Source organism: Tachypleus tridentatus, chromosome 9 (genome assembly GCF_004210375.1).
Source record: "Tachypleus tridentatus isolate NWPU-2018 chromosome 9, ASM421037v1, whole genome shotgun sequence".
NCBI classification, from domain to species: Eukaryota; Metazoa; Arthropoda; class Merostomata; order Xiphosura; family Limulidae; genus Tachypleus; species Tachypleus tridentatus.
Genome location: NC_134833.1, coordinates 96,021,039 through 96,045,290, shown reverse-complemented (window position 1 = coordinate 96,045,290; position 24,252 = coordinate 96,021,039). Strand labels below are relative to the sequence as shown.

Here is a 24,252-nt window from a genome sequence, read left to right as displayed (position 1 = left end):
TAGAATCTGGCTCGACACCTTAGAAACCCAGAGCTCTATAACAGGACCGGCTGCGACTTAACATTGGTTAACAACTTAATTTTCTTGTACACTTTCTAGATGTTTTTAATAAAGAACTATATACCTTTATCAATTTAATTAAATAAAGTATTTGATATTTGATAATGTGGCATTTCATACTTTGCACATATAGATAAAATCACTTCTAGAATTTGACAAAAGTCGGATTTTTATTGAATATCATAAAGCAAATAAACAAACATTTCTTAACTGATACCGTTTCAATCCACTTTTAAGAAGAAAATGTGTGGTATCATTCTAAAGAACATCATAAAAAGGACATAATGTGAAATACACATTACATTATAAAATGTAATATATGGAAATAATAAACATTTCTATCCAAAAGTACATCAAAATTACAAGAGCAAGAGAAACAACGACATCCTAGCAATATAACATGAAGCTTTGTTAATTTGAATCATACCCTTAATATTTCTATCCATCTCTTTTACTTCCGATTGATTTAGTTATTCGCTAAACTTGTTTTCTGTATCTCAAAATATTATACATGAATACAATATTACGGAAATAAAAGTTTTCTCTCTTTTTCTGTTTGAAAATATGTTCTGTTTTGAATCTGATAACTTAAATCGATTAATTACTTGCCAACGTGATATACTTGATATACAAATTATTAGTCTTATGTTAGCATAACCATCTTTTAAAGTTGAATTAAAACAAGTGGTACAAAGATGACCAAGACGGACGATGAATAGCAATACTAAGTGTTAAGTCATCTTAAATGTATGAATCTATTCAAGGTATAAATGGGATCATGATATTACTCAGTATTTAAGACCATTAAATAGGCCATTTTGGTTTTTATTGATTTGATACAAATATGTAAAACCAGGTTCAAAAGTCTTTCATTAAATCGTTCTTCAAGGCACAGAACAAACAAACAGAGAATAGTAAACAGGCGATCTGAAAAAGAAAACAAAACATTGAATAGTGTGTAAGCCTTTTAGACTTATGATCATAAACAGAAAACTATACATTTACGGAATTGATCTCCAGCAATAAAATATACATATAGGAATAACTGAAATGTGACAGATAAAATCAAACTGATTGGGAGGTGTTTGCGATTTTATGAATAAAGAATCTATCTATCTATCTATCTTTGTTTAGGTATATATATTTGTATACCCAGGAGGGTCCGGTACATAGACCTCTTCCTCCTTCCGTTACTTAGTTGGAATGGCCTGATTAATACATTTAGAATAAATACAAAATGGCTGAAGTAATAGCATAACTTTAAATTTGGTCCTTTTCAGGGCAATGTCCCTTTATATCATTTTATTTATTTATTTATTTTTATTTTTTAATAAATCTAGAACGTAGGTGGCCTGTTTTATTTTAGACCTATTTTATTATTATTATTATTTTAAATTTGATTTTATCTTAAAGATCTGATGTACAAGTTTAACCGGGAGGGGTGTTTAGGTTTCTCTTCATATATGCAATATCTGTCTAGTTCGCATAACAATTCATTTTTTCGCCAATTTTTATCAAAATATTTTATTGTACTATGTAGAAGTCTATCTGGTATTGTTTGTGTATTTGAGTAATTGTGCATGAACTTTGAGGAAGTGGTTTTAGGTACTGTCTATGCTGATGTAATTAGTGTATTCTGTAATGTTTGGAGTTTGGTTTGTATTTGTTTTTCACTTACATTGATCCACGCAAAAGCTGCATGGTCTATTACAGGTCTAATGTATGTCTTGTATATTTTAATGCCGTTTTCTGGTGTTGTTCCGTAGTTTTTACCAGTAGGAATAAAGAAGTTTTGTTTTTTGTTTGTTTTTGAATTTCGTGCAAAGCTACTCAAGGGCTATCTATGCTAGCCGTCCCTAACTTAGCAGTGTAAGACTAGATGGAAGGCAGCTAGTCATCACCACTCACCGCCAACTCTTGGGCTACTCTTTTACCAACGAATAGTGGGATTGACCGTCAAATTATACGCCCCCACGGCTGGGAAGGCGAGCATGTTTAGTGCGACTCGTAATCCGAGGGTCGCGGGTTCGCGCCCGAGTCGCACAGATAGCTCTCGAGTAGCTTTGTGCGAAATTCTAAAAAACAAACAAAAACAGTTCTTGTGAATACAATTCAAACCTTCAAAAATTCGGGGTTTAACGTACCTGGATCAGTGTTAGGCCTACTGCCAGACCACCTATAATTCCTCCCTTAGAGGCGAGATACCGACGTAGGTTTTCACCACAACCCTGTCGAAAGTAGAATGGGCGTGAAATAATAAAACACTGCCATCTTGTTTAACCATAACATGATAAAGCTTCGTTAACAAACATTGGAAATTTCTCAATTTTTTTTCGTCTAACTTCCAGGTGTAAAACCGAATAATAAACGATAATTACAAGTTAATAGTTAAATATTTTCTAAAACGAGAAAAAGTCTCCTCGTTTCAGAGTAAAGTCACACCGGGGTATTTGCTGTGTATACCTCGGATATTAGCACGTACGTCCGTAAACATACTATTGTCACACCTTGATGCACGAGAAACGGAAAAGTAATACCTATGTAAGGAGATACTTGTAAAGAGATGTGCATTTATTTATAAAAAAATCCATTAAACCTCATATTACTACTAAAAGATTACAGATTATTTTTACTCGTTAGACAAATCACACACTCATGTATATATTCTGATCTATTAGCTTCTAATTGTTTATTTTCTGACTTTGTGGTCAGTAAATTGCAGATTTTCGTTTTCATGTGAATCAAATATGTAATATTTTTTTTTTACACAATATAATGGATTCACTCTTCGTTATATTTGGTTTGAAAGTTCGAGAAAACTATTAAGAGAAAAAATACCTTGGAATCATATGGTTGTAAATAATATAAGAATTTCTGTATATAATCAAAGTCTTCAAATTAATAAAATGATTTTCGATTTATAATATAGTGTGTTCACGTGAATATTCAATTGCATACTTCGACTATGAAGAAACAGACTCAGTTTGAAATCTACTATATTCTAGTGTCGGTAGACTATACGCAGAGATGACCAAGATACTCAATAAGCATAATATTAATATGTAGGCTAAAAATTAACATTGAGCAGTAGTTTTATTTTAAATAATATGAATTATAAAGCTCGAAAGATTACAAAATTTAAAAACAAAAAATTACAAAAAACGTTTTCATATCGATTTACGAAAGAATTCTCTCTTGATTTGTATTTTCAGCATTTTGTTAACAAACTTTTTAGCGTATATACTTATAATAATTAAGTTTTTAACATCTTACCCTGATAAAGATGTTGTTCGAGCGTTCGTCACTGCATGATTGAGGAATGGTCCAACCCCTGTCTCTGTAATCCAACATAGAATTAGCCCCGCAACATTCCAGCTATAGAACGAAATAGAGTAATATTCCATTTATTTATACACATATAGAGCACTTGAAGCTGTAACATTCTAACTAGAAAAGGTATAACAATGTATTTGGTCCACATTCGAAAAGCACTTTTCATTAAGATGTTAATTTGTTTATTGTATTAGGCTTAGCTGTTATCTAAAGAATTTGAGCCTAGTAAAATTGTTTTGTAAATTTGATTGTAATTTAAAGTACAATAGAATTTTGGAGAAATACTTACGATAAATTACAACAGAATAATAATTTCTCGTTTACAATTAGAAGACATGTATTTTCAAAATATGAATGAAATAATAATTAATTAAAAATGATAATAGAATTGACATTTGAAGTAAAATAAACAAAACCAAATCATTCTTTTTTTAAATACACACATTTTTAGGAGGATTATGTACACTAAAACTCTATTTAAATTGCATTCTTTTTTAGGCCAAGGTTACACAACGAGGAAATTTAGAAATTTTAAAGATGTAACTCTGTAAAATTGCCACTGGCTTTTTGGAATGAAAGTGAGGTGAAACAGTGATTTATTTACTGCTCTTAAACAGGATATCTAACTTTTCTTGAAAAATATGTCCTCAAAAAGAAGTTCAATGTGAAAATTTTTTGCTTTTGACCATCAAGAGCAGGACATGGCACAATACTTATCGTACAGGACTTTGAATTCAAGGGTTCAAGTTTATGTGCCATTGCCACAGAGATAGAGAAAAGAAGAAATGTACTTCATACTTTGGGGCCGCGGATGAGTTATAAAAGAAACTTATATTCCGCTAGACCCGGCATTGCCAGGTAGCTAGAGCGCTCGACTCGTAATATGAGGGTCGTGGGTTCGAATACCCGTTACACTAAACATGCTCTCCCTTTCAGCTGTGTAAGCGTTACATGTAACGGCCGATCCCACTATTTGTTGGTAAAATAATACCCCAAGAGTTGGCAGTGAGTGACGATGACTAGCTGTTTTCCCTCTAGTCTAAATTGTGGACAGCTAACTCAGGTGCGCAAAATTCAAAATCAAACAAACAGAACCCACTATTCAACGAGAGTAGCCCGAGAGTTGGCGTTCAATGCTTTTGGTAGGCTACATTAGCTTTATAAATGAATGTTTATAAATGTTTAGCTTTATAAATGTTCAAAATTAGGAACGGTTAACGCAGATAACATTTATTTAGTTTTGTTCAAAGTTTTGGACAAATCAAACACCCTGCTGTGTTAACTACATAACAAGTGAGCTAGTTTTTGTTGTTGTTTTACACATAAATATGCTTTTGTTTACAAAATAATATTTTTTGAGAAGCAATGCCAAGAAGGAAAATGCCATATCGTTTAGAAACATATTCCATTCCTCGTTAAGATTTTAAGGAAAAGAAAAAATATACATTATTTAGGATTATATTCAATTCATTTACAACATTTTAAACACTGTTATATCATAAAAACGTAGTTAATTTCTTTTCAAAATTTTTAGATCAACAGTACATACAATTTTGCTTAGGAACATGTCTAACTCCTTGACAATATTTTAGGAGCAACACTGTCATATCATTCCAGAAGAGATTTGCCACCCGCTAGTACAGCGGTAAGCCTATGGATTTATAATGCTAAAAACAGAGGTTCGATTCCCCTCGGTGGGTTCAGCAGATAGCCTGATCTGGCTTTGTCATAAGAAAACACAAACACACACCCAGAACAGATTTAATTCCTTTATAAAAAATATTTTGTTTGGGTGAATACTTAGTAATTTTGTGAAGTTATATATAGAAGCAGTGCTAATTTATCCTATCAAAATTCCTTTATCACCTTTGTGAAAGAAAAATCGCTTAATCGTTCAGTTTTTCTTGGACAAAGCTTAATTCCGTTATAGGGTAAATTGAGTTATAAATACTCTATTTAGAATATTTTGTAAACAAATTATTTTATCACTACAATTTTTTAATTTATTTAAAAGGATTTTGAAAACTGTTGCTTTTTTAGCGCAAAGTTACACAGTGGTCTATTTGTATTATGTCTGCAGTGGGCAATAGAACTCTGGATTTTATTTGTAAACTCTTTTGTTGATTCATGGGAAACAATTTTAATCAAGATAAACACTAATATTCTCTTAATAACTTGTAGAGCAGTAATTCTACTTTTTATGTAGGTGAAAGTATTCTTTAGAATATTATTACTTAAAGAACGATATCATGTTAAACTTGCAGATTTTTACCACATTTATTCAATGTTAATAAATAGTTTCTACATTTTATAAAAAACAATTTTATTTTATTATAGTAACAACTTAATCGCTTTACCTGGTATATTTCAGCAGTAAAGATATTTTAACAAGGTAAAAGCTTTCTCTCTTCAAGTGGCATAGTGGTCCGTCTGCGGACTTACAATGCTAAAAATCGGGTTTCGATACCCGTGATATGTAGAGCAGAGATAACCCATTGTGCAGCTTTGTGCTTAATTACAAACAGAGTAAAGGCTTAGTTAATTTAGAAAGTTTCACCATATTTATTTCATTTTATAAACAATAGTTTTGTTCTAGGAAAAACTTAAGTGCTTTACCTGGGGCCTGGCATGGCCTAGCGCGTTAAGGCATGCGCTTCGTAATCTGAGGGTCGCGGGTTCGCGCCCGAGTCGCGCCAAACATGCTCGCCCTCTCAGCCGTGGGGGCGTTATCATGTGACGGTCAATCCCACTATTCGTTGGTAAAAGAGTAGCCCAAGAGTTGGCGGTGGGTGGTGATGACTAGCTGCCTTCCCTCTAGTCATACACTGCTAAATTAGGGACGGCTAGCACAGATAGCCCTCGAGTAGCTTTGTGCAAAATTCAAAAACAAACAAACAAAGCTTTACCTGGTATATTTCAGCAGGAAATATATTATATCAAAGTAAAAGTTTAAAAACACGTTCTTGAATAACATTGCTCTCTTCATCAGAATTATTGTATAATATTTATATAAACTCGTACAAGACTTTCAAAGCATCAATATTATTTAATTCCAATGAGCTTTTATTTCTTCTGAAAGTTTCTTAGTATACTAATGTTGTCCTATGAACATTGACATTAACAATTTTATAGAATGCTGTTTCATCGAGATAAAATCTTATTTTACTGATAAAGAGGCTAAGCAAGGCCTAGTAATTCTTGTTCTGGATTGCGTAACTAAAAATCCAAGGTTCAAACCACAATATGCCGCTGACACAGTCAACAAACTTAGTTTTTGTTATAACAGTAACAGCCAATCTTGCTACTCCTGTAAGAGTAACTGAACTGGATTTAGTTGCTGGTGATTGGAAGTTTCACGAGGTTAGTCCATAAAGTTCGTATTCTGACCTACATAGAGAAGAGACACTGGTTCAAATATACTTTATTTTCAATATAATGTTCTATTAAGGTCTATGCCCTTCTGAAAGAACTCTTCTTCTTGACCCTCAATCAGTGACTGGAATATACGTACTGGGTCATCATTACTCTGAACCCTTTGACCTTTTAGAAATATTTTAAAGTTAGGGAAAAGAAAGAGTCATTTGGTTGTGTCGATTCCGAATTTTGCGTTTATGTTTCTGGGTCGAAGTGGTGAATCCACGTTTGATCCATAGTTACGAATCTATTATAATTTTGGAGTATGCATTGGCTTTCAACAACTTAGATCTGTTTCTTTCCCGGCGACAATATTTTTGAAACCCATTTGCCACTAACCTTACATATCCTCAAAATGTTACTCAGAATGCTTGTTACACTGCTTCATCGATTCTCACTTCTTTTGCTAACTTTCTAATTCTTCTATCATATATAAACGAAACATGAACTTTATCCACACTTTCTCATATAATTTTCGCAAGAAGCTTAAATGCAACATATAACTTTTTCACTGTTAAATATACCGGAGTAGTTTCTACTAATGTTGCTTTTATGTGCTGATGGACATCTTGCGGTGTTTTTTTTTCCTTTTCTTTTTTTTAAATAATTGATTACGGCACACAATTCGTTCTTAATACCGCTCACTTCTTTCATTTAAAAGTTCACAACACACAAAATAAGTTCGTTATATCTCACATGTTAGTTACTCATAAAAAGTTTCAAACCTAAATATGTAACAACAAAAAAGAACATACATTCCAGTTTTATTTAGGTCGAGCAACAAACTCGTTTGACAACCTTAGTACTAGTGGCCATAAATTCTAAATTATGAATGGCTGTACCTAGACCTTAAATCTCTGACATACTATTTTAGCTGGTTTATCACATAACATACTATTCAGTTTGAGGGGTTTCTTGCATGTACAGCCCGTTTCAAGTAACCACACAGCATTTCAATGGGATTAAGATCTGGGCTTTGACTCAGCCATTCCAGAACTCTCCATTTCTTAGTTTTTAGCCAATCCTTGGTGGATTTACTGGTATGTTTTGAGTCATTGTCATGTTGCAGAGCTCAGTTCCGCTTCAGCTTTAATTTTCGTACGTTATCCCCAAGCACCCTCTGATACACGGTAGAATTCATGGTGGATTCTATGATTGTGTGATATCCAGGTCCTGCTGCAGCAAAGCAGCCCCAAACCATGACACTTCCACCTCCATGCTTCACAGTTGGTATGAGGTTCTTTTCCTGGAATGCTGTATTTGGTTTACGCCAGACATGTCTTCTGTTCTGGTGTCCAAATAATTAAATTTTGGACTCATCTGTCCAAAGAACATTTTTCCAGAAGTCATGGTCTTTGTCTACATTCTCTCTGGCAAACTTTAGTCTGGTTTTGATGTTTCTCTTAGAGAGCAAAGGTTTCCTCCTTGCACACCTCCCATGCAAGTTAAACTTATTCAGTCTTTTTCTGATTGTAGAGACATGCACTTTCACATCAACAGTAGCCAGAGTCTGCTGTAGGTCCCGTGATGACATGTTAGGGTGTTTGGTGACCTCTTTTAACATCTTGCGGTCTGTTCTCTAGGTAAACTTACTTGGACGACTAGATCTGGGCATGTTGGCAGTTGTTTTGAAAGTCCTCCACTTTTTGACTATTTTCGGGACAATAGAATGGCTAATTTCAAAATCTTTTAGGATCTTTTTAAATCCCTTACCAGACTCATAAGCTGCTAAAATTTTCTTTCTGAAGGCCACAAACAGCTCTTTTGCTCTCACTATGGTGCTCACTCTCACTTCAACAGTCAGGAGAACACCAAACTAAATGTCTGAAGTTTAAATTGGGCAAGCCTTATTCAAAATGCTGACTGACGATCTTCTAATCATGTGCACCTGGTACGATACACCTGTGTGTGATTGAGCCATTTTAAGTGGGAATAAATGTGGGGGTGTCCTAACGTTTTCCTCAGTTGGAATATGTATTTTTGTAGAATTACATTTACAGAAGATCTTGAAAAGTTTTTTATTCAGTTTCACTTGTTTAGTTATATTACTATAATCTCTCAGAATTGTTAAAGTTGAGATTAAATATTTATATATCCAAAAATTATACAAAAATACACAGGCTTTCATAGGGTGTCCTAACGTTTTCACACGACTGTATAATATTAAAATTGAGGACTCTATTCACTGTAATGGATAGATTGCAGACAGCTCATTGTACAGCGACGCGCTTCAAGAACAACAGTAATATGTTCAACATTTCCTAAAGTAAAGTAAATGGCCAGGTAGTTAAGGGACGCGATTTGTAATCTGAGGATCGCGAGTTCGAATCCCCGTCACACCAAACATGTTCGTCCTTTCAGCTGTAGGGGCGTTATAATGTGACGGTCAATCCTACTATAAGTTGGTAACAGAGTAGCTTAAGAGTTGGCGGTGGGTGGTGATGGCGAGCTCCCTTTTCTTTAGTCTTACACTGCTAAATTACGGAAGGTACCCCTCGTGAAGCTTTGCGCGAAATTCAAAACAAACCAAAGCTAAAGTAAAAATGTTATCGCTACTCAGTAAGAGTTTAATTTTTTGAAAATCTGCTCTGTAACGAATAGTGTTATTTTATCCACTTAAAATATTTTACTAGATATAGCAAAAGTGCTAATTACACTATGTAACATAATTTTTTTCTTGGACAGTATGTGTTGTGTTATTTTTTAATTGCTTATGTTGTAAAATTACAGAAAATGGCCATTATTCCCTTCAAACTTTGCTTTTGTGACTTGGATAATGAAATTTAGAAATTAATTTATTTTCTATATTAAAACGGGCAAATTTGCACATTTTAATTTACATAAGGTCTGAATAAAACAACATATGAATCAAGGTTTACATGTATTTGTACTAAAGTTATACAAAAATGAACAAAAATGTTTAAAAGTGAGTAGTTTTTCGGGATTTGCGACCGTAATATAAATCACTTTCACGTAACAGCCCCCAAATATAGTCTTCCATCATGTTTTCGTTATATACTCCTTGGTAGCGGCGTTCAAAGTCCAGTATATCTTGGTGGAAGCGCTCGCCTTGCTCCTGTGTGTATGCTACCATGTTCTCCTTGAATTTATCAAGATGAGCGTCAAGGATATGGACTTTCAGGGATATCCTGCACCCTATTTTGCCGTAGTTCTTCACCAGAGCCTCAATCAGTTCCAAATAGTTTTTGGCCTTGTGGTTGCCCAAGAAGCTCCGAATTTCTGCGATAAAGCTGCTCCAAGCTTTTTTTCCTTCCTACTGAGCTTCTTGGGGAATTCTGTACACTCCAGGATCTTCTTTATTTGTGGTTCAACGAAAACACCAGTTTTGACCTTTGTCTCAGACAGCTTAGGGAAGAAGTCTCGAAGGTACTTGAAGGCTGCAGACTCCTTATCAAGAGCTTTGACAAATTGTTTCATAAAACCCGATTTTATGTGCAATGATAGAAACAAGACATTCTGGAGGTCCACTTGTGGCTCACACATGACATTGTGCCTCCCCACAGAGATGCTGCCACAGAGTACGTTTTCGCTCTTGTCTTGATAAATTGGCCACATACATGGCAGAATGCATCTGGAGAATATTTGCAGCTTTTTGATACCATTTTTGATAAAATCAGATTAGTTTATGTGTTTACTCAGGCAGCTACAGCTAAGCTGAAGTTGTGAATGGTGAGCCCCTGTATATATATTACTATGGAAAGCTCTAGAAAATGTAAAAGGTTCTTGAAAATTCTCGTAAGTTCTACAACGTTCCAGAAAGTGCTTGAAAATTCTTATAAGTTCGAAAAAGTTCTCTATCAGCTACTCAGTACAGAATTTACCTGGAATGTACTGGAAAATCTGTAAATTGAAAATTTCATTACCCAGGTCACAAAAGCAAAGTTTGAAGAGAAAAATGGATCTTTTCAATTTACTTCAGCCATAACTTACTTCAGAAATAACACTTTCTGCCCAGAAACAAGAAAAGGTAAAAATTTTGTTACATAGTGATTTACTAGCAATAGCATTTAATTTATAAAAGATATATTTGTTATTTTATCTTGTTCTGAGAAACAACACCGTTTTTACGGAATACATTTAATTATTTACAAAACCTTTTACAGCCAAAATACTTTATTCTTTTAATTGGACTTTCGATCCTTTACAATTTTATAGAATGACTATACTAGTTCATTCGGACATAAAATATCCAAGTAATTAAAGTGCCGGGCTGAAAATCCGAATGTTCGTAGTGTGCATTCCGAAACAAGCAGATAATAATAACAAAATCGGGTTGTGCACATTGGGATCACAGATGCGTTACAAAAGTCTCTGTCAAGTCCCACTACTCAATTAAAATTGTTGAGAGTTAATGGGAGATGACTTCTTTCTTGCTTATTTGCCTCATAGTGGTTCTGTACTAAACTTGCGGGCTTATAACATTGAAATTCGAGGTTCAATAACTCGGTGGGTACAGGTAAATAGCCTATTTGGTACATTTGCGCTTGAAAGGAAACAAACTAGTCTGTGAATACAAAAATTATGGGTGGCGAGCGCAGCTATTTCTTGTTTAGTTTTGTAGCGAATAACTGAAGCAAACAACCGATTTGGTTTGGTTTGTTTTGAATTTTGCGCAAAGCTACACGAGGGCTATATGCGCTAGCCGTCCATAAGTTAGCAGTGTAAGACTAGAGCAGGGATCACCAAACTACGTTCCTCAAGGTCATTTTGTACGGCCCGCCAGCAGCTAGCCGCTTGGAAATAAAGTGACATTTCATCAAATGTCCGACTGTTGTAACAAAATAAATCACACCGATGGTCGCTTTAAGCTGGCAAACACAAGACATTATGATAAAAAGAAACAAGGCTGTCACGCGCATTTTTAACCAATAGGAAAATTCTTTTTTCGTCCTTGCTGCCTGTTTATTCATATCAAGGCATGTATCTATGAAAGTATTAGGATTTCAAAAACAAGTACAGACTTAACCCTCGTCCTATCAGCTCGTCTTGTAAATTCAGCGGCCTAGGGTTACCGCTTCAGCAAGCTCATTTCTCTTAGTAGTCGGGTTATGCGCTTTTCGTAACTCGTTCTTAGGTAAGTGTCGTGGCAAACGTACCTTTCAATATATTTTGTTTGTGCGTTCTTGGACTAGTACAATACTTTTTTCACAGCGTTCTGTGTTTTTCATTTTTAGACCTTGTTTTTTTTTTCACCCATCGTTATAGCTGCTTTTAAAAGGAGAAAAGTGGACTCTGAGTGTCGTGCTTTCAATGAAGAATGGGGAGAAAAGTGCTTCTTTGTGGAAACAAAAAACCAGAAAGCTACTTGTGTGATATGAACCGAAAGTGTTGTCGTTTTGAAAGAGTACAACCTTCGGCGTCACTATGAAACAAAACATCTATCAACATATTTGAAATTTTCAGGAAAGTTCCGTTCTGAGAAATTTGAATCCATGAAACGTGTTTTTGAATCTCAAAAGAATCTCTTCACGAGAAAGTTTGCTGAAAATGAATCTGTCACTCGTACAAGTTACAAAATAGTGCATAGAATGGCAGAACGAGGAAAGCCTTCTACCGACGGCAACTTCATCAAAGAGTGTATGATGGAAGCAGCAAATAAGCTGTGTCCTGAAAAAGCCAATTTCTTTTAAAGTATCAGCCTTTTAGCAACTTCAGTTGTACGGAGAGCAGAAGACCTTGGAGAGAACATCGCATTACAGATACGCCAAAAAGCTAGAAACTTCCTATGGTATTCTCTGGCACTGGATGAGTCTACTGATCTCTTGAGTACGTCACAACTTCTCTTGTTCTTTCGTGGAGTTAATTTGGACTTTCAGATCACGGAAGAGTTGGCATCAGTTTGCAGCATGCGCGGAAGAACAACTGAGGTGCATGAAATTTTGCAAGACTATAACCTTCAGTGGAATCAGCTTAGAGGTGTAACAGTTGATGGAGGAAAAAACATGGCTGGAGTAAAGAAGGATCTGGTGGGGCTGATCAGGAAACAGTTGGAAGATCTTCAACTCCCAAGCGCTCTATTCATACACTGCATCATACATCAGCAAGCACTCTGTAGAAAAGACTTAAATATTTCTTACGTAGTGAAACCAGTCATTTCTGTAGTGAACTTCATTCGGGGTCATGCACTTAATCATCGCCAATTCAAGGCATTTTTTGAAGAAATTGATTCGGATTTCTGTGACTTGCCTTATCACCTTATCACAAGCGGTGAGGTGGTTCAGCTGCGGTAAAGTCTTGTCTCATTTTTATAAGCTGAGAAGAGAAATAGATATATTTTTTATCGAGAAATATAGAGCCGATCCACTTCTCTCGGATCCAACCTGGTTGTCAAATTGTCATTTTTGGTTGACATCACATCCCACGTGAATCAGTTGAACTTGAAACTTCAGGAGAAGAATAACCTTGTCTGTGATCTCTATAGAATCATTAAAGGATTTCGGAAAAAGCCGTCATTGTTTGAAGCACATTTGGAAGGAGAAAACCTCTCTCATTTTCAATGTTTCAATAAGTTTCGTGCTGTAATCACAGAAAATGTCAAATAGAGTTTTAGAAAAAGATTATTGGTGATTTAAATAAGCATTTATTGAGAGATTTTTGGATCTCGACAGAATTGAAAGTGACATTCTTCTTTTTCAGAATCCTTTTGATTGTGTCATTGATGACGTGCCAGTGGAATTTCAGCTGGAGGTCATCGATTTGCAAGGAAATGACTTGTTGAAAGCAAAACACAGAGAGGGGCAACTTATTGAATTTTACAGTTGCATACCTGAAGATAATTTTTCAAAGCTGAAGCAGTTCGCATCTGGTATGGCATCAATGTTCGGAATAACTTATGTCTGTGAATAAGCATTTTCAAAGATGAAGTATGTGAAGTCGGTACATCGATCAAGGTTGACTGATGAACATTTGAAAGCAATTCTAATGATTGGATGCAGCAATTCAAAACCCAACATTGAAGATATTTTGAAAGCCAAACGCCAATTTCATAAATCTCACTAACTTGTTTGCGGCCTAGTGAAATTCAGATATGTACTCACTATGTGCGATGTGACAATTTTTTTGCTAATGTCACCTTCTTTGATAACATTTTGGTAAATAAAAATGTTGGTTGTATTTCTGTTTGTTTTTTATTATATGTGTGTATTGCATGCTACTCCTACATGGCTAACGTGGCATCTTAAACTTAGTGTAAAGTCTTTTACAGAGATCTTTCGTTCTAGTTTATGAGTGTTGAACATAATGATCATGCGGACCGCGCTTCTCATTCCCCAAGTAATCTGGCCCCTTGTGAAAAACGTTTGGTGACCCCTGGACTAGAGGGAAGGCAGCAAACAAACGATCTAGTGTATTGAGGTTATTTTAGTACCTTCACTGTATTTTGTAATTCCAGTGTCAATAATTTTGCAGAGCAACTTTTTAATGCAAAATATTTAGCCAGTCTACAATAATTTTGAGTAACAATATTATTTCATTCATATAATTTTAATACCTTTATGCTCTATACATTCACAGTAAATTTATTTGTTGTACCATATGTGTGGTGTTTCAAGTTGTTTTTCGTTTACCATTGTGGAACTATATGTATATATGACTTGAAGTTAGTCCTAAAATCGGTATAACTCAGTGACAAGTAGTGAATCGAACTGTAGATTGGCCTTCATATTTACTTCCAATATCTTAATAAGTTGTCTGAAAGATAATTTAGAAGAATGACTTAATAGCGTCAATGCTACATGTTTTTAAATCCTATATAAATGTAGTTTCATGATGGTAAATAGAAGATAACTAAAAACACGATGCACTTAATATACAGTTCCTCACTATAAAGCTGTAGTTTTGTTTTTAGCCAGATTAATGATGAGAGGTGCATAGTTAAGTGATGAATTTAAAGTTAGGTTAGATATTTTTACTTTTATTTCATTTATCATATTTTAAAATAGTAATACTATTTTTATTGTTTACAGGTAAATTAAATTTCTGTTACATTTTTATAGAAACAATGCTACTTATTCTAGGCAGTTTTTGTTATTTTACTACATTTTTAACCGTAGTACTATTTATCTTTTATTCAGACTTATGTTAATCCTTTTTAATGTTTTAGTGGAAACACTATTTAGTATTCTACTTCAAGTTTATTTTCTTTACGTTATTTTTAGGATAACAATTTTATTCAATTGAGATAAAAGCATAGCAAGAATATTTTATTCTGACAAAAACTATGTTCTTTTATATAATTTGTAAATGAACATTTCTATTAGTTTCAAAATTTAATATGAAAACATTAGCACGTCTTGAACATTTAATGTCATCAATAAAGATTGTTTTTGAATTTCGTACAAAGTTACTCGAGGGCTATCTGTGCTAGCCGTCCCTAATTTAGCAGTTTAAGACTCGAGGAAAGACAGCTAGTCATCACCACCCACCGCCAACTCTTGGGCTACTCTTTTACTAACGAATAGTGGGATTGACCGTAACGTTATAACGCCCCCATGGCTGAAAGGGCGAGCATGTTTAGCGCGATGGGGATGCGACCCCGCGACCCTCAGATTACAAGTCGCACGCCTTAACACGCTTGCCCATGCCGGGCCACAACTAAAGATCTAAGTTATTTTGTTTGAGATTTTCATCAATGTTTAAATTATTTTCTATTTCATCTTTATATTTATTTTGAGGATTGATCCCAGTATAAACAAAGAACCTGAGATGTACTTAAAATAATAATGTTTAATGGTATTTTGACTTTAAGTTATTTTAAAAAAGAGGAAAGAGGTGTCAGTGATACAATCTACTTGAGTAACTGTTTTAGACGACAGAAGTTTGAACAAATAATAAGAAGCAGCACTGGACTGATGTAGATAAATCTCAACCTTACGTGTATTTGCATCAAATCCATGAAACGACGAGCGTTCTCATCGTATTGCTGTCTTTCCATCTCGGCTGCAATGTGCTGTGTCAGGAATTCTTGGAGCTGAAAATAAAAATGCCCAGTTTATACAATTTAAGAAAATTAAAGGCTTAAGTATAAGATGTACAGACTATTATCCCATTTAGCATATAAATTCGAGACATTATAGTCTGGGTTTTGATACTGTTTCAAAAAACTTCTATGAAATGTTACTTATTAATATTAAAATCCCATCTTCCATTTGGGATTCCAAAACTATGCATAATTTACCATAATTTGCAACTAAATAAGGTTATATTCACAAACATTCATTCTATTGGAAATATTATTACATTAATTATTTAAATCTAATTTATTTGTTTGAAAATATTTTCCAAGTGATAATGATTTTACATTCAATCTGATCATTCAAACTATAGCCCTAATAAAATTCAAAACAAAGACTTAATATTTTATAAGTGTATCTTAATTATAACCTCAAGGCATTTCTTTATTACTGTGTTTATATGACGCTGGATTTCATGAATATTAAAAAAGTGAAATTATCTAAATTATCTTGATACATATTACGTTTTATGGCATAGTTATAAAATGTACATAAGAAATTACATATTATGACTGTTACCTTGTCTCCACTGGAAGCTCTCCAAACCAACCCAGCAGCAGCCATTTCGAGTATCACCATCACAAACATGGTGATGAAGTACTGCAAAATACATTAACATATATTACCCACATGTCTATTTATGTATGATGTAAAACCACATCCTTAAGGTTATTTGCTTTGTTAAAAAATATTTAATATTTAACAATTTCCCCCCTTCCCCAAGTGACGTACCGCTAAAAACCAGGTTTCGATACCTGTGATGGGCAGAACACGGATAGCCCACTGTGTGGTTTTATGCTTAATTTTAAACAAACAAACAAATTGGAATTGTAGTCCAAACTGAAGGCATTTCAAAATTCAATTTATCAGCTTCTACATTTTAAGATTTTACAGTATGTGCTTAAAACCTACTATTCCACAAAAGTTCTACCTTCTTCAGTTGAAATCTGATACTTTATTTGTCTAGTTCAGCCATTATATAGGCCAATATTATTGTGATGCTATCATTTGTAGACAAAACAACAAAACAACATCATTTACAGTTTTATTAATAATTTATTTGAAAAAGAGAATATGCTTATGTTTGAAAGTTGTTTTTTCACCGAAGACCATAGGGTAACAATGAAAACTCTAAATTCTTGAAACATATTTAAAACTATTACTGTTAGTAGCAGGCAAGGACTTTCTGTTGCAGCTCCGCAACAACCAATAAAGCTGATGATGAGAATAATGGCTCCTACAGCAATAACAATGTATGTAGCCTGGTAATAGTTTTGAACAGGAAGATTGTTCTCGTATTCCCAGAAGTCTTCATCTGTTCGGATCCACACGCCTAACCCAAAAAGAGCACCTCCAAGACACTGAAAATACCGTAAAAATGAAGCTATGATAATTTTTAGCATGTAACAATTATAAAAAGCAATTTTTAGTTGTATTAATGAAGAATTTTTGTGAAAATGTCGAATTAATGTTATATTACTATCACTGTATGTAATTACTCCTCTACCACGTGACATGCTGCAAAATGTGGGGAAGTAATTATGTTTCAAGTTTGTCAAAATAAACTGAAAGAGTATTATATATTAAAACATTGCAAATTACTCTGTAACATTTAAACCAAGTAAAATGTATTTACATTTGTAAATATTATATTTTAAAACTTTTCGTAGCTTTAGTACTAATGTAACTATCAAAGTGTTAGCACCTATGTATTCCTTAACATATTTTAACACATACCATAATAAAAAGAGTTTGCTCATTTTCCACAATAAAATTTTTTTGAATTCAGCAATATTGTTGAACTTTCCTTTTACTTTAATAGTTTCTTTTAACATTTTTTTAGTCATACGGTACAATATTTCTTAGAAACACATCTCAATTCAGCTTGTCGTTTAATATAGTCTTGAATAACATGACTTATAATGTTTGTGGAAACGTATTTTTTAGTACAAGTTTCTTGTATTTTCTATCTCTTTATGGAAAACAAGCATACCTATTGATTAATGTATATGCAAGATAAGTCAATAGTTTAACCAGACGTTTTTTAAAACACAATGATAAAAATAAAAGTCTTCTTATGAATAAAGTATTTGTGCGTGTAACTATGATTTGAATACGTTATTTTGTTCTTATAGCTTTTAATTCAAACTTTTGGACAAAAAGTGTTTTTAACTTTGAGATTAACATCACAGTACATTGTTTTGCTCTTGTATATTTCAAAAGTCATCTTCACAGTTTACGTTGTTGCTCAAGACATGTTTTCAAACTTTTTTATCAAGAAAAAAAAAGAAGAAATCAGAGCCAGAGTTTTAATATCTCCCTACCAACACTACTCTAATTGTTTCCGATTGGTTATCTTTCTTTACATCTACCTTTCCTTATGAAAGTATTGTTCAACGGAATAACAGCTATGTTGTGCAATACTGAGCAGATGTTTCATTTACGTAGATCATGCGTAGTACAGAAATATACAAATCAACTGCTATGGTTTATTTATTTCTGTTAAGAAGTAGTAACCACTAGCTTTTTGTAAATTAACAGAATCGCTGTTTCAGCAAACTTTCTATTATACTTACTATTTGATGTCCCAATTTCCTTTTTGGTCAACGTTACTGATCTTTTATAATCTTCTAAGTCTCCCATCATACCAGCAATTCAAATTTCTTCAACCTATGATGTTTTTCTTTAAATTTATCTCTTATACTCTTTGCGGGTTTTTTACTTGAAGCCACCCTTTTCTTTCAAAAGGAATATGAATACTTTGAATATTTAAAAAAATTCCACATATGATAAGTGTCTCCAAATAGCTCAGCTGCCAAATTCAAAACAGACAAATCTTATTGCATTTATTCAAAACTTGCTTTTCAAAATTTAATCAAAATATCATTATTACTGAACTCCATCATCAATAGAGTAATGATCACCTGTACCCAGATGTTGACCAATTTTGACACTCTCAAAAATTTCTACATTAAAAGTTAGCAATAAATCTAAAATTGCATTGTTTCTAGTAGATTCTTTGACCAAATGGTAAAGAAAACCACCTTGAACAGTTTCCAAAAACCTTTCTCCCTCATAGTTTGACTGAGGTATTTCCCAATCTATATGCCCAAAATTAAAATTATCCATAATTATAGTCTAAATAACAGCTAAACTTTTAAACTCATTGAAAATTTCTCATTAATTTCATCAGTATACTCTGGTAGTCTGTGACAAATTCCATATTAAAAACATTTCCTTTTACATCTAGTAGAAACCCAAATGGAATAAATCTTTTAATTCATATTTACATATGAAGCCTCCCTTCCCTCTTTCTTCAGAACTTTGGGCCCGGCATAATCAGGTGGGTTAAGGCATTGGACTCGTAATCTGAGGGTTACGGGTTTGAATCCCCGTCACACCAAATATGCTTGCCCTTTCCGCCGTAGGGGCGTTGTATAGTGATGGTCAATCCCACTATTCATTGGTAAAAGAGTAGCCCAAAAGTTGGCGGTAAGTGGTGATGACGAGCTGATTTTCCTCTAGTCTTACACTACTAAATTAGGGACGGCTAGAATAGATAACCATCGCGTAGCTTTGCGCCAAATTAAAAATAAACCAAATTATAGTATGTTACAATAACACGAATAGCTGAATACTACCATTTTTTACAGCATAGTTTTTTCTTGATCTATTGCTTCTATTCTAATTTAATCATGATAACATCCAATATTTCTTTCAACTTATTAACTTATCAACCACATTACTAGCTTTCCTAAAAATACATAACATTCCCAAGTTCCCAAGCAAAACCTACTCCAAGCACTCATCATATCTAATCGACTGTAAACACTTAATTCATTAACTAGTCTTAAACATCTTATTTGTAGCTTGAAAATAAATACTCAATACTAACTACCTGTAGCCTATTACCAACACTGTTAAGCATAACGTTTGGTAATAGTATAAATTAGTTTTTTATCACTACTTTATATTAACGTTAAAACAATTACATTTATCTTTAATTCGGTATAAGTGACGAATAATTACTACACTAGTCTTTACTCTATTTGTTTTTTACGTAGTGTTAATAACATAATGTGTGTAACTAATAATAACTTAGCCTGATTTATAACCTACCTAAAACTTATAACTGAATGTAAACGAATAAAGTCAAATTTGTTTTCACTGGTTTGAATTTAGCGCAAAGCTACACAAGGGCTATCTACGCTAGCCATTCCTAATTTAGAAGTGCAAAACTAGAGGGAAGGCAACTAGTCATCACCACCCACTGTCAACTCTTTGGCAACTCTTTTACCAACGAATAGTGGGATTGAACTTAATATTATAACGCCCCCATGGCTGAAAGAGCGAACATGTTTGGTGCGACGGGAATTCAAATCCGTGACCCTCAGATTACGAGTCGAACGCCTCAATCCCCCTGGCCATGCCGGGCCATAAAGTCGAGTAAACAAGTTAATATTTTAAACGCGAAGAAACAATTAACTAGTATTTATAATGTATTTATTTAATAAAACAACGTATTTAATCTGTTTTATAATTTACCAGTAATTTGATTTATAAGTCCAACATGCCCTAACCCTAATTTAACATTATAGTACTGACTACACAACTAAGCTCTAATTTAAAAGTTTAACTCTACTGTTTTTATTTAACAATCTTACTAAAGGTAATTAGTTTTTTGGTTATTTAATCTAAAATATATAAATAATAATATTAATATTAAATAATATCAAAATTTCATAACAGTATAATAGTTTAACTTTCCGACTTTTTCTCTATTACGTATCGCCCTCTAGGGATCTACAAGAACTCTTATCAAAGATATGATAAGCGAAGCGCAGTGTCTTGTAACAGGTGAGAAACTGCAAACCAAGAGAAGTCAGTGACACAAAAAGCCTTCTGTGTGCCTTAGGAAACAGTGTGCAATATAACAATAAAGATATTTGGAAATGCAGTAGACAGGATATGGGCTTACCAAGATGAGGTTTCGAGGCATCTTCCTGTTCATTAGATCCATATATCAAGCACTTGAAAAATAAAATTGATATTTATGCTATTTTTGATATAACTATACAAGTAAAATCGCCTCATATAGCATTTTGGATTTCTGTGCAATCAAACTGTTGAAAAAGGCAATGGGAAATTATCTTCTCGTACTTTATTCTAGGTGGGTTACAGAAAGAACGTATGAAGGAGTTGTGTGCTTTGAATATGACAGATTTACAATGAAACATTTTGCAACGGGTGCAGTTCGATCAGGTAGGTACTCCTGTCTCAGAGTAATTCTCTTTTTGGAGTCTTGTGAAGCCATTTTTGGAGTAAGTTGTATTGCCGCGTGACAAAGAGTTTGAAGAAAGAGGTTTACGACATCAAAGCTGGGCATAATGACATTATAGTCCAAACTATGCAAATGTTTTTCAACTAGATGCTTGTTTTGTAAACATAAGGATCCAAACTACAACTGAAGTATTTACGAAGGTCGTAGTTCTAACCTTGTACTTATAGTTTATGAACATCTATCACTTGATATGTTGTTGAAAAATGAACTTCCAATAATCAAGCAAAGCTTTGTATACCAGGTTTTTATCACAGAATTTATTAATTAAAAAAAACCACATACCTAGTCGAAAAACTAAAATGAAAAATATATAATTTCCATCTAATCACCTTATTTATTAAGAAACACGAAACCAATCTTGAAGTATGTCAGAAACAGAATATCGGCTGATATCAGTTTTAATAGGGACTTCAAACTTTTGTGGGAAAAATTTGGATTCAATTAAGATTTACTTTAACATTAATTTTATCATTGATTAATGAGTACGCAAATTTGAAAACTGAATCACAAAGTCTGTTAGTAAAGTGATCTCTAATTAAAAAAACAGTTCTTTTTTTCTTATACATGTTTAATAATCTTTAAAATTTAGTGATGCAGAAAACTTTAATATTTTAATTTTTTCTATTTCGACTTCCAAATTGCCTGACATAAAATATAAAGTTGGAATATATGATTAATCAACATTTTTTTTACATATACGTTAGTTATGAAAATATCAAACCTTAATTACAGTTTGATATGAAAGATGAATTAGTGAAAATAGTTTTTAATGAAAACCTCCCTATAATAATAAATAACTCGTATGGAAAATGTCGATATTCAAATGGTAAAAAGAAACAAAAATAGTTTGAGATAATGATAAATCCATTTACGAAAGTATGCAAGTTTTAAAATAGAAACAAGTATAATATTATATTCTATATCCCCAGCGGCACAGTAGCATGTCTACAAACTTCCAACGCTAGAAATCGAGAATCGATACACGTGGTGGGCACATTACAAATAGCTCACTATGTATCTTTCTGCTTAACTTCAAAAACGAGCAAAACAAACATTCTTCATTCTAATGTTGAGGGAAAGGAACTTTAGGTTTAAGTATTTCCGTAAATGAAAATTAATGCTGATACTAATTTCGTTTAATTAAATAGTTTCACGAAGAGTTTACATAATATTTTCCTTCGTTACCTTGATGCAACGACTTGATATTCTACAAGTGTTCTTGTACTGTAACATTTTAGAGAGAAATAAAAACAAAAATAATAATTATTACGAGTCTGTTTGATATTAAGCTAATGAAACTAGTTTAAAAAAATGATAGAATTAAACCATAAAATTTTACGCTTAATTACAACTATAACACTAGCTTACATTTGGAAACGTTTTCCTTGATGATTTAGTTTTAAGACCTGATTATAGTTAATTCGATGGCCGAATTCGGAAATGACCTCTTTTTTCTCTATCAGGTCTGATTGTTTCAGAAATTACATTTAAAAAATTCACTAGTATAGTAAGTTTCCATCGTAGCTGAATGCATGATGACTGATTACCACTGCTACAAACGGGTTAGAATATATAGTTAAAAGATGAAGAAATAAAGGTACATATTTCTAAGTGAAACCATGTACAAAGAAACATATCGACAGTATATACTATACTGTATGCCTATACCTGCACTTTCTACCATCCATTATACCACTATACTTACTGCAGTTAAGTTTCAAAATTCAATCTGAAAAAAAACAAAACAAACTAGTTATTACTAAAAGTATAATTAATATTAGAAATATAATTAATATATTGAAATTATGAATATAGTATAATTAATTATAATAAATAAATGAAATTTGTCATCTCGTTTTCCGGCTTTTGTAAGAAAACTTGACTTGTTTTTGTTTGTTTAGAATTAAACACAAGCTACACAATGGGCTACCTGTGCTCTGCCCACCACGGGTATCCAAACCCGGTTTTTAGTATGTAAGTCCGCAGGCATACCACTGTGCAACTAGGGGGCAAAACCTGCCTTTACACTAAAAACTAAAGTCATTATCGTATTCAATGTACTTTTTACCTAAATAAACAAATGTTACTTCTAAGTCATCATAAACTATGCAAGGCTATTGTAAATTATAAGTACATTTATAAATTAATAAATATAGTTAAGTATTCAAAGTGAAATTTCAACAAATGATATTTGAAATATTAAAAAAATATTGTTTAATTTTATTCTAACTGAACTGATTAGTTTTTAAAAATATTTATTTATTTTAAGCGCAAAACTACACAATGAGCAATCTGGATTGTATCCACCCTTGAGATCGAACCCAGAATTTTAGTGCTTTAACTCTTCAAGTTGAGGCACCGAGGAGCTTCCAGAAAGAGAAGTGGAAATTTTCTGAGACATTGATTCAACTGTAGTAGATACTAGTGCACTTATAATGGTACTAAGAGCATTACACAAAGCTTAGATAAATTAATTTAATCTGGCAAGCCTCTCCATAGTGTTGATATTAAATGTAAGCTGCCATGTTGGAATAAAAGCAATTAAGTATTGAGAAAACACTACTTACCCACAATAAAAAGTTGAAAGTGAAAATAATATATTTCATGAATGACAAAGCGGAGTCCATGGTTACGAGGTTTTATGAAACTGAAAGTTTTGTAATAAAAGTTTTTACCTAAAAACTACCGTTTCAAAAAAGTAAGTGTTGTATTTGCGAGAAGCCTTTGAGATCATGCACAATAGATTATAGTTGGGCAAAGGGCATCAACGTTTTAGATTATCAGATGTTGCTAGGTTACCTGATGATAAGTACTGTATATATACATGACTCTTCTGATCTGAGTAACACTGTGAAAGATACGGATATAATGAGGTGTTCGCTTACCCTCCTACAAAGTGCTTTGTTGGTTGTAAGTTGATATTGTTTTCAAGTGGCTTTCAAAACAAGGTATGTGTGGATTATTGGAGAAGCGTTGGTTAAAAAAAAACAGAAAATAATAGCAAATATTAAAATGATAGGTTTTGTTTCTTTTGAATTAAGCAGAAAGCTACACAATGGGCTATCTGTACTC

The 24,252-nt window shown here is 33.2% G+C and overlaps 1 protein-coding gene across 1 annotated transcript; it reads right to left on the bottom strand.

The window, feature by feature from the left end:
- Positions 1–211: 211 nt before the first annotated feature.
- LOC143225811 (tetraspanin-8-like) lies at positions 212–23,928 on the bottom strand. The gene is made up of 7 exons (XM_076455854.1): positions 23,748–23,928; positions 17,003–17,200; positions 16,359–16,439; positions 15,701–15,796; positions 3,334–3,435; positions 2,205–2,288; positions 212–987 (listed from the first exon to the last, which is right to left on the bottom strand). The coding sequence occupies exons 1-7, from the start codon at positions 23,805–23,807 to the stop codon at positions 919–921; spliced, it is 690 nt and encodes a 229-aa protein (XP_076311969.1). The 5' UTR covers positions 23,808–23,928; the 3' UTR covers positions 212–918.
- Positions 23,929–24,252: the final 324 nt, after the last annotated feature.